This window comes from Coregonus clupeaformis, chromosome 8 (genome assembly GCF_020615455.1).
Source record: "Coregonus clupeaformis isolate EN_2021a chromosome 8, ASM2061545v1, whole genome shotgun sequence".
In the NCBI taxonomy this organism is placed as follows: domain Eukaryota; kingdom Metazoa; phylum Chordata; class Actinopteri; order Salmoniformes; family Salmonidae; genus Coregonus; species Coregonus clupeaformis.
In genome coordinates, this window is record NC_059199.1 from 50,351,153 (window position 1) to 50,363,362 (window position 12,210).

The following is a 12,210-nucleotide window of genomic DNA, read 5'->3' on the forward strand; positions in this document are numbered from 1 at the left end:
GTACTGTTTTTCAGGATTCTATTCCCTTACCTCCCTCCCTCCCTCCTTCACACACACACACACACACACACACACACACCCCTCTCGACCCCCTCTGTCCAGCTGCCTGCCTCCACAGATGGGAGCATGGAGCACCAACTAAAAAAAGAAGGGTATGAAAGTATGATCAAGACAGAGAGAGGGAGAGAGAGGGAAGAGCCACAGAGCGAGAGGGAGGGCAAGTGAATGAGCGAGCGATAGAGCGCGAGAGAGAGAAGGAGAGAGAGAGAGGGAGGTGCTGCATCAGCCCGGCACACACAGGACGCAGCAACACCAGCAGCCTCGTCTTAGAGGTCTATTGTTCCCTGTTTTCATTACGGACAGACCTCGTTCTCCCTCGCTGACCTAGCCACCACAGAGAGAGAGAGAGAGAGAGAGAGAGAGAGGAGAGGAGAACCATTCATTCACCCAGGATGACTTCTTCTTAGAGGAACGGACAGAACAACCCTCGTGTGAGAGTGGGACAAAAGCAAACGGAGTAGAGTACACTTCTCCTCCGCCGCGCCTGACCGCTTCCTCAGCGTGTGTTTCTGACTCTGTGTGTGTTGCCTTCTCCACTCTTTTTCTATTTGGTTTTCTTTTGTTGTGTGGATACTATCCCCGCGGTCCCCCTGCGAGAGCCATGGGGTTGCCCGGCGGAGTGAAGGGGACGCTGGGTGTGTGGAGGGAGTTACTTCCCTCTCTCTGGAGGCTAGCACTGGTCCTCTTCTGGATCTCTGGAGCCACGGAGGCACAAACTGCAGCCGACACCAAACCAACTGTCTACGTCTGGCAAACAGGTACAGTAGCTATTACTGCTGCGCTGTTCATTCATTCACCACGCTGAAAATAGAGGGAGTGCCGAGAAAGATATCATCCTCTGTTACTAGATGTACAATGCAGCAGACTACTCTCTCTCTCTCTCTCTCTCTCTCTCTCTCTCTCTCTCTCTCTCTCTCTCTCTCTCTCTCTCTCTGTCTGTCTTACACCTGAGTGGTAGACTGGAATCTCTTTATGAAATACTGATTTGAAGATGTTTGTTGATGTTGTTGAGAGTGGTGATTGTTTATCGTGGAAGGGCTTGAGAATGTTACTGTTTACTGTACTATATACAGTGGGGAGAACAAGTATTTGATACACTGCCAATTTTGCAGGTTTTCCTACTTACAAAGCATGTAGAGGTCTGTAATTTTTATCATGGGTTCACTTCAACTGTGAGAGACGGAATCTAAAACAAAAATCCAGAAAATCACATTGTATGATTTTTAAGTAATTAATTTGCATTTTATTGCATGACATAAGTATTTGATACATCAGAAAAGCAGAACTTAATATTTGGTACAGAAACCTTTGTTTGCAATTACAGAGATCATATGTTTCCTGTAGGTCTTGACCAGGTTTGCACACACTGCAGCAGCGATTTTGGCCCACTCCTCCATAAGACCTTCTCCAGATCCTTCAGGTTTCGGGGCTGTCGCTGGGCAATACGGACTTTCAGCTCCCTCCAAATATTTTCTATTGGGTTCAGGTCTGGAGACTGGCTAGGCCACTACAGGACCTTGAGATGCTTCTTACGGAGCCACTCCTTAGTTGCCCTGGCTGTGTGTTTCGGGTCGTTGTCATGCTGGAAGACCCAGCCACGACCCATCTTCAATGCTCTTACTGAGGGAAGGAGGTTGTTGGCCAAGATCTCGCGATACATGGCCCCATCCATCCTCCCCTCAATACGGTGCAGTTGTCCTGTCCCCTTTGCAGAAAAGCATCCCCAAAGAATGATGTTTCCACCTCCACGCTTCACGGTTGGGATGGTGTTCTTGGGGTTGTACTCATCCTTCTTCTTCCTCCAAACACGGCGAGTGGAGTTTAGACCAAAAAGCTCTATTTTTGTCTCATCAGACCACATGACCTTCTCCCATTCCTCCTCTGGATCATCCAGATGGTCATTGGCAAACTTCAGACGGGCCTGGGCATGCGCTGGCTTGAGCAGGGGGACCTTGCGTGCGCTGCAGGATTTTAATCCATGACGGCATAATGTGTTACTAATGGTTTTCTTTGAGACTGTGGTCCCAGCTCTCTTCAGGTCATTGACCAGGTCCTGCCGTGTAGTTCTGGGCTGATCCCTCACCTTCCTCATGATCATTGATGCCCCACGAGGTGAGATCTTGCATGGAGCCCCAGACCGAGGGTGATTGACCATCATCTTGAACTTCTTACATTTTCTAATAATTGCGCCAACAGTTGTTGCCTTCTCACCAAGCTGCTTGCCTATTGTCCTGTAGCCCATCCCAGCCTTGTGCAGGTCTACAATGTTATCCCTGATGTCCTTACACAGCTCTCTGGTCTTGGCCATTGTGGAGAGGTTGGAGTCTGTTTGATGTTGTGTGTGGACGGGTGTCTTTTATACAGGTAACGATTTCAAACAGGTGCAGTTAATACAGGTAATGAGTGGAGAACAGGAGGGCTTCTTAAAGAAAAACTAACAGGTCTGTGAGAGCCGGAATTCTTACTGGTTGGTAGGTGATCAAATACTTATGTCATGCAATAAAATGCAAATGAATTACTTAAAAATCATACAATGTGATTTTCTGGATTTTTGTTTTAGATTCCGTCTCTCACAGTTGAAGTGTACCGATGATAAAAATTACAGACCTCTACATGCTTTGTAAGTAGGAAAACCTGCAAAATCGGCAGTGTATCAAATACTTGTTCTCCCCACTGTAACTGTACTGCTGGTACCTACCTGTACCTATCAATCTGCTTGTCTGAGTCCCAAATAGCCCTGATCAAAAGTAGTGCACAAAGCTTTGTCTTTTTGTAGCCTATGTTTTCTTTCTTGTTTTGCTTACTGCTTTGGGGGATACAGTTTAGACTCTGACCATGGAATCAAGAGCATTTGAGAATAATTGGGCATGTTTTTAGAATGAAAATAAACAAAGGTACTACTCCCTTAAGTTGGATTCACAGCTGCTGTTTGCAGAATACTGAGAAAATAGAAAAGGCTGCATGTGTCAGAGGGTTAAGGCACTGGAGTCCTTTTGCCACATCGTAGTATATGAACATATTTACTGCAGTCCCTGAGGTGAATCCCTAGCCTTCTCTGGCTGTTGCTGAGGGGAGGAGGAGTAGAGGACTAGAGGTTTGTGGAGCTGTTCTTATGCCCATTCACCCCCATTCACAAGGCTCACTGTGGCAGCTGGTACTGCTTCAACCGCTACAAACCGTTATTGGACACATTTATCACATTCCGACACATGCAGTTGACGAGTTGCATTACCGGTGTGGTGGTGGACACTGACGCTGTGTGCATAGGTTCCCTTATGAACATGTGTGTGAACTGGGAACCTGCATATTGCAAACGAGTGCGCTGCACGTTAGAATGATGTTGTTGACCAATACATGTTCATACATTTTTATTAGGCTACATATGAGCAGTTGTATAATTGCAGATACATCAAATCAAATCAAATCAAATCAAATTTTATTGGTCACATGCGCCGAATACAACAGGTGCAGACATTACAGTGAAATGCTTACTTACAGCCCTTAACCAACAGTGCATTTATTTTAAACAAAAAAGTAAGAATAAAACAACAACAAAAAAGTGTTGAGAAAAAAAGAGCAGAAGTAAAAAATAAAGTGACAGTAGGGAGGCTATATATACAATAGAATAAAGTGACAGTAGGGAGGCTATATATACAGGGGGGTACCGTTGCATAGTCAATGTGCGGGGGCACCGGCTAGTTGAGGTAGTTGAGGTAATATGTACATGTGGGTAGAGTTAAAGTGACTATGCATAAATACTTAACAGAGTAGCAGCAGCGTAAAAAGTATGGGGTGGGGGGGGCAGTGCAAATAGTCCGGGTAGCCATGATTAGCTGTTCAGGAGTCTTATGGCTTGGGGGTAGAAGCTGTTGAGAAGTCTTTTGGACCTAGACTTGGCACTCCGGTACCGCTTGCCGTGCGGTAGCAGAGAGAACAGTCTATGACTAGGGTGACTGGAGTCTTTGACAATTTTGAGGGCCTTCCTCTGACACCGCCTGGTATAGAGGTCCTGGATGGCAGGGAGCTTTGCCCCTGTGATGTACTGGGCCGTACGCACTACCCTCTGTAGTGCCTTGCGGTCAGAGGCCAAGCAGTTGCCATACCAGGCGGTGATGCAACCAGTCAGGATGCTCTCGATGGTGCAGCTGTAGAATTTTTTGAGGATCTGAGGACCCATGCCAAATCTTTTTAGTCTCCTGAGGGGGAATAGGCTTTGTCGTGCCCTCTTCACGACTGTCTTGGTGTGTTTGGACCATGATAGTTCGTTGGTGATGTGGACACCAAGGAACTTGAAGCTCTCAACCTGTTCCACTACAGCCCCGTCGATGAGAATGGGGGCGTGCTCAGTCCTCTTTTTTTTCCTGTAGTCCACAATCATCTCCTTTGTCTTGGTCACGTTGAGGGAGAGGTTGTTGTCCTGGCACCACACGGCCAGATCTCTGACCTCCTCCCTATAGGCTGTCTCATCGTTGTCGGTGATCAGGCCTACCACTGTTGTGTCGTCGGCTAACTTAATGATGGTGTTGGAGTCGTGCCTGGCCATGCAGTCATGGGTGAACAGAGAGTACAGGAGGGGACTGAGCACGCACCCCTGAGGGGCCCCCGTGTTGAGGATCAGTGTGGCAGATGTGTTGTTACCTACCCTTACCACCTGGGGGCGGCCCGTCAGGAAGTCCAGGATCCAGTTGCAGAGGGAGGTGTTTAGTCCCAGGATCCTTAGCTTAGTGATGAGCTTTGAGGGCACTATGGTGTTGAATGCTGAGCTGTAGTCAATGAATAGCATTCTCACGTAGGTGTTCCTCTTGTCCAGGTGGGAAAGGGCAGTGTGGAGTGCGATAGAGATTGCATCATCTGTGGATCTGTTGGGGCGGTATGCAAATTGGAGTGGGTCTAGGGTTTCTGGGATTATGCTGTTGATATGAGCCATGACCAGTCTTTCAAAGCACTTCATGGCTACAGACGTCAGTGCCACGGGTCGGTAGTCATTTAGGCAGGTTATCTTAGAGTTCTTGGGCACGGGGACTATGGTGGTCTGCTTGAAACATGTTGGTATTACAGACTCAGTCAGGGACATGTTGAAAATGTCAGTGAAGACACTTGCCAGTTGGTCAGCACATGCTCGGAGTACACGTCCTGGTAATCCGTCTGGCCCTGCGGCCTTGTGAATGTTGACCTGCTTAAAAGTCTTACTCACATCGGCTACGGAGAGCGTGATCACATAGTCGTCCGGAACAGCTGGTGCTCTCATGCATGCTTCAGTGTTGCTTGCCTCGAAGCGAGCATAGAAGTGGTTTAGCTCGTCTGGTAGGCTTGTGTCACTGGGCAGCTCGCGGCTGTGCTTCCCTTTGTAGTCTGTAATAGTTTTCAAGCCCTGCCACATCCGACGAGCGTCAGAGCCAGTGTAGTATGATTCAATCTTAGACCTGTATTGACTCTTTGCCTGTTTGATGGTTCGTCGGAGGTCATAGCGGGATTTCTTATAAGCGTCCGGGTTAGAGTCCCGTTCCTTGAAAGCGGCAGCTCTACCCTTTAGCTCAGTGCGGATGTTTCCTGTAATCCATGGCTTCTGGTTGGGGGTATGTACGTACGGTCACTGTGGGGGACGACATCATCGATGCACTTATTGATGAAGCCAGTGACTGATGTGGTGTACTCCTCAATGCTGTCTGAAGAATCCCGGAACATGTTCCAGTCTGTGCTAGCAAAACAGTCCTGTAGCTTAGCATCTGCGTCATCTGACCACTTTTTTATTAGCCGAATCACTGGTGCTTCCTGCTTCAGTTTTTGCTTATAAGCAGGAATCAGGAGGATAGAGTTATGGTCAGATTTGCCAAATGGAGGGCGAGGGAGAGCTTTGTATGCGTCTCTGTGTGTGGAGTAAAGGTGGTCTAGAGTTTTTTCCCCTCTGGTTGCACATTTAACATGCTGGTAGAAATTAGGTAGAACGGATTTAAGTTTCTCTGCATTAAAGTCCCCTGCTACTAGGAGCGCTGCATCTGGATGAGCGTTTTCCTGTTGATTAATGGCCTTGTACAACTCATTCAGTGCAATCTTAATGCCAGCATTGGTTTGTGGTGGTAAATAGACAGCTATGAAAAATATAGATGAAAACTCTCTTGGTAAATAGTGTGGTCTGCAGCTTATCATAAGATACTCTACCTCAGGCGAGCAAAACCTTGAGACTTCCTTAGTATTTGATTTGGTGCACCAGCTGTTGTTTACAAATATACAGAGACCGCCACCCCTCGTCTTACCCGAGTCTGCCGTTCTGTCCTGCCGATGTAGCGTATAGCCTGCTAGCTGAATGTTATCATTGTCGCTCGTTCAGCCACGACTCCGTGAAACATAAGATATTACAGTTTTTAATGTCCCGTTGGTAGGATAACCGTAATCTTAAATCGTCCATTTTATTCTCCAAAGCTTGAACGTTGGCTAATAGGATTGATGGGAGAGGCAGTTTACTCGTTCGCCGTCGGATCCTTACAAGGCACCCGGATCTGCGTCCACGATATCTCCGTCTCTTCCTCACGCGAATGACGGGGATCTGGGCCTTGTCGGGAGTCTGTAGAATATCCTTCGCGAACGCCTCGTTGAAGAAAAAGTGTTCGGCTCAACGCGAGGTGAGTAATCGCTGTCCTGATATCCAGAAGCTCTCTTTGGTTATAAGAGACGATGGCAGAAACATTATGTACAAAATAAATTACAAATAACGCGGAAAAACACACATAATAGTACAATTGGTTAGAGGGCTGTAAAACGGCAGCCATCTTCTTCCGGCGCTGTTATTTACTGGCTCTGTGTCATAAGGTACACTATATATACAAAAGTATGTGGACACGCCTTCAATTAAGCGGATTCGGCTATTTCAGCCACACCCATTGCTGACAGGTGTATAAAATCGAGCACAGCCAAGCAATCTCCATAGACAAACATTGGCAGTAGAATGGCCTTACTGAAGAGCTCAGTGATTTTCAACGTGGCACCGTCATAGGATGGCACCTTTCCAACAAGTCAGTTTGTCAAATTTCTGCCCTGCTGGAGCTGCCCTGGTCAACTGTAAGTGCTGTTATTGTGAAGTGGAAACGTCTAGGAGCAACAACGGCTCAGCCGTGAAGTAGTAGGCCACACAAGCTCACAGAACGGGACTGCCAAGTGCTGAAGTCTGTCCTCGGTTGCAACACTCACTACTGAGTTCCAAATTGCCTCTGGAAGCAACATGCGCAATGCCAAGCGACGGACGAATCTGTCCCAATGCATAGTGCCAACTGTACAGTTTGGTGGAGGAGGAATAATGGTCTGGGGCTGTTTTTCGTGGTTTCCCTTAGTTCCAGTGAAATGAAATCTTAACGCTACAGCATACAATGACATTCTTGATCATTCTGTGCTTCCAACTTTGTGGCAACAGTCTGGGGAAGGCCCTTTCCTGTTTCAGCATGACAATGCCCCTGTGCACAAAGCAAGGTCCATACAGAAATGATTTGTTGAGATCGGTGTGGAAGAACTTGACTTGCCTGCACAGAGCCCTGACCTCAACCCCATCGAACACTTTTGGGATGAAGTGGAACACCCACTGCAAGCCAGGCCTAATCACCCAACATGTTGGATGGGAAGAGAAGGGGGAAGGAGAGAAGGGGAAGGGGGAGATAAGAGGGTGATGGGGGAAGGGGAGGGATGGATGAATGCTTGTATGCTGACCCTGTGGAACAGGATGGGTCCCTGGGACACGCTGGGAAAGATCAATGTCCTATTAGACTGCTGTCTCACCAGAAGATCTCTCTCTCTCTCTCTCTCTCTGGCTTTCTCTCTATCTCCATCCCTCTCCCCTCTACATCTCCCCCCTCTCCCCCCTCTCTGTTTTTAAATAATTGTGTCACAATGCTGAAATGCACTGCATTTTTTTCATATTGGCCTGTATTATTTCAGTGTACAGTGTGTTACTGTTAGAGAGATCTGCAACTTCCACAGTACCCTAACAGTCTGTATTGTGGTGCTAGTTTTGCTTGCTAGTGTGGATGGATGTGGCAGTATTCAGAAATGCGACGGATTTCAATGGGGGAGGTTTTTCTATTGCTGTATTGTAGCAGTCTACAGTGTGTTATTGTTTTGGAGACCATGTTGAGAGATCTGCATTGACATGGCATGTTGATGAGGTCTCGGGGGTCTCTTGGCGGCCTGTTCTGCCCCTGACATCCAACACAATAACACTGTTTTCTCCAACCTCAGCACATCTGTCTGGTGGTGTGTGTGCGTCTCCTCTATCTAGCTAGCAGTTTGGGGATGCTCGCTAGGAACAGGGGATGCTCGCTAGGAACAGGGGATGCTCGCTAGGAACAGGGGATGCTCGCTAGGAACAGAGGTAAGATTGTGATGGTAGACTATGGATTGGAGGCTCATCTGGACCAAACCTGATTTGTAAAGAAAGGGGTTGGGTTGCGAGAAATACATATTCCTCAGTGATTTTTCTGTCAATGACAGTACATAGATGTACAGTATCTCTGTGCTGCAGAGCTACATGGAGGAGAGATGTTTTGGGGAGGGGAGGGGAGAGGGGAGGATGCCTATATTTCCCAGAGGAGGAAGATATTCATAGGGATGATATGTTAAAGGAAGGAGGAAAGGGGGAAGAAGGAGGTTCTCCTGTGTGCAGTATTCCTGGCATTCCAGGCATCGCATGGAGAGGGAAGGCATCAAGGGAGATGGAAAAATCGCAATGAGTGTGTGAATGCGCTGAGAGACTTTGAGAATTTATTTCACCTATTTGCATCCAAGCTACAAAAGCAAACAATTTGACACCAATATGAAACAAACACTCTCTCTGCAAGTGCTTATCATCTGTTAAATTAGTTAGTAGTACAGTGAATCTTTCTAGCCTTGTGTTTCCATGTTTGTCTTAGCCATGCCTTTGGGGTCTATCACTCCATTGTTATGAACCACGAAGAACCTGCTGTTCTTTTAGGACATTTCTTCCTACTTCCTGTTTTGCACATGCCTGGGGTGCGTCCCAACAATCTGTCCTTCTTCCTGAAGTGTACGCTCGTTCACTACTCCCCACAAATGTATAAAGCATTTGATTGGTGATGGCAAGGGCTAGAGGAAGTTTCTATATACCTGTCATTTCCTTTCAAATCCATGAAGGGAAGTGAACAAGTGCACATGTAAGGATGAAGGAGAGATAATTGTGATGCACTCCTGGTAGTAATTGACAGGGTAGTCCCCTAGCTGTCTGCTCTGCAATGGGGCTTTAGAAAGACCGCAGTAAATGGAGGCTATTCTATTCAATCCTACAAAGAGTCTGCCTACAACCACACCCACAGGCCATCACCACTACATCCTCAGAGATGGACACTTAGTCGTTCTATTGTCCCCAGTGTGGCAGGGCTAAGGCTTCTGTGACAGATGCTGTACTGTCTTCTGTCCACAGAGAAACACAATGGAAGCCCTTTTACCTCTCAGTCCTTTGTTCCTCCTCCTCCTCCTCCTCCTCCTCCTCCTCTTCCACCTCCAATGGAACAACTGCCTATTGCTTACCCCCACCCACACACACATGCACAGATGCACAAACGCACATGCATGGGCACACACACATACACACGCACATACACACACACAGCCCTCTCTCTGAGGCCTGACCTCTGACCTCTGAGCTAGGAGGGGTCTCGTGAGGGCATCGCTAAGAAAGGAGGGCCGGGATGCTGCGGCTTCTACAGGCCAAGTGTCAAGTACTTAATTCAAGCATTTCCACTTGGCTAGTAGCCTGTTCGTATGTGTGTATGTGCGTGCATGCGCGCATGCGTGTGTATGTTTACATGTCTACAGAAAGCCTTCTGGAGAGCTCTCGACCCATCCTTGTGTACCATTGTCTGATGTGAAGCAGCCTGCCATTAACGGGAAGCACGTAGCTCTCAAAAGAAAACATAGGCACGTTCACAAATGATTAAAACCGTTTGTTGTTCACAATTACACTCAAACATCAGATTGCATTGTGCTGAAGAGCTGGAAGAGCATTATGCTATCAGGGCGTAGATGGAGGGGGATGAAATGGGGATTTGTCCCCAATGGCACCCTATTCCCTATCTAGTGCACTACTGTTAGTGCACTATATAGTGAATATGGTGTAATTTAGGACACAGCCCCTCACTTGTGTTCTCCCTAGGATTGCTATTATTTTGGCGGGTTTAGCAGAAGAGTCCAGCTGTTCAGTTCTAGCATGGCTGCTCGCCCCAGGTGGAGGATGGACTGAGACACGCACACACACACATGCACGCACGCACATTCACAGACAATTAGGCATCCAGACCCTCCTCTAAACTCAACAGCTTTAGTCTTTGTGTCCTCTTTCCTCTGTCTCAGTCACTCGTTCTCTCTCTTTCAAAGCTGAGAGTCCTTCTGCTTTCTAATTGTAGCCGTCTGCTCCTCTGGCATCGCCGTATGCATGCTTTAATTTCTCTTTCCCTCCTGACAACCGAGGAAGAATTCCTAATCAGTAGCTTTGAATATTCACACTGGTAGACAAAAGGAGAGAGACAGTGTGACAGTGAGATTCGACTTACACACACCTCCAGTCTACCGCTTTCTCTCTAAGACACACACACACACATAGGCCTACAGAGAGAGAGAGAGAGAGAGAGATTCAAAGACACACTTGCACCCATACACGCACAAACTTAACACACACACACAAACCTAACACACACACCGCCATCCCATCCTTTCCAATCTCAGTGTGTAGTGCGGTGCGGTGCATGCGCTAGCGGCACGCCTCATTACTCTGTGTGTGTGTGTGTGTGTGTGTGTGTGCGCGCACTGGTAGTAGGTGGTTGTTGTGTGTGTGGAGCGGTCACCAGTACACCTACAGGCCCTGGACACGGGGAGGCTGAGTAATTACATGGAGTTGGTTTGATCCTGCTGTTACTGCTGGTTGTGGCCACTGTGTATGTGTGACAGGGGGCCGGGTCAGGGCCAGTTTAACACAACAAGCCCATCAGTCGCCCATTGCACGGTACCTGTCAGCCTGCAATGGCAACTGGGTAATTACAAGCTGTAGCAATTACAGAGGTGGGGTCACGGTGATGAAGACCTGCAAATGAACATGTTGAAGGAAAATATAAAAACCTGCACACTGTTATATGCACTGTAATAACATACGGCAATAAACAACATGAGCATACAACTGTGCAGTTTATTTACTTTCCTTGTGACATGTTTAGTACCTTACACTGTGTACGCTTCTTCTGAATAATCCAACAAGCACACAAACTGTAAAACAGCCAATACGTTGACTGTTAATGGACTCCTTCCTGTGTGTCCCTGTGTTGGACAGGACAGCCGTGACTGTTCTCCTACTGTAAATCTGTGGTCCACTGTAATGCCGCTAACCAGCTTACCATGCTTAGTAAGGTAGGAACCATCCCTTCCTAAAGGTCCCTGGGACAAATCGGTTCCGTCCTGGCTACTCACGTTCCCTCCAGGGGCTGGTTAGCTGAGCTGAAACGTGCTGCGGGATTCCGCTAATCACAAAGCTTAGCTAGGGAAACTGTTTCAAACCAACACCTGAGCAATCTGTCTCCGCTCACTATGTTCTCCTTTCAGCGGCTAGCTAGCTAGGTAGTGCTCCTCACTCTGTGCTCTAAAAGATAGCTATAGGTAGCTAGCTGGCAATCCTCTCTCTGTGTTCTGATCACACAGGCTAGCTAGCTAGCTTTGAGAGGCTAGCTAGCGCTCACCTCCTGCCTGTTCTCCTTAGAGGCTAGGTAGCTAGCTAGCCCTCCTCTCATTGTACTGTACTCTCAGAGGCTAGCTAGCTAACCCTGCTTTGACACATGATCATAGAGCTGAGCCCTGTAGTTCTGTACACAAACCCACTGCTCTCTAATGCATCGTATCTTTTCCCTGCGCATGGTGCACACACCAGGCTGAGAGGCAATGATATGATGTCTCTAATGGATGAGTCATCTTAAGAGGGTGTAGATGGGGGCAGGAAGAGTCTGCTACAGTAGGTGGAGAGGAGACTGCAGAAGTGCCTGCGGTAGCTCTGTGGTACCAGCGTTAGCACAAACACACACACACACACACACACACACACACACACACACACATGGACGCACGCCCGCCCGCCCACACACACACACACACACACACACACACACACAC

At 47.7% G+C, this 12,210-nt stretch overlaps 1 protein-coding gene across 1 annotated transcript in view; it reads left to right on the plus strand.

The window, feature by feature from the left end:
* Positions 1-224: 224 nt before the first annotated feature.
* thsd7aa (thrombospondin, type I, domain containing 7Aa) overlaps positions 225-12,210 on the plus strand; it is a 171,987-nt gene continuing 160,001 nt past the window's right edge. Inside the window, exon 1 of the mRNA XM_041883688.1 lies at positions 225-818. Within this exon, the coding sequence (XP_041739622.1) occupies positions 662-818 (157 nt within the window). The 5' untranslated portion in view covers positions 225-661. The remainder of the gene's footprint in view (positions 819-12,210) is intronic.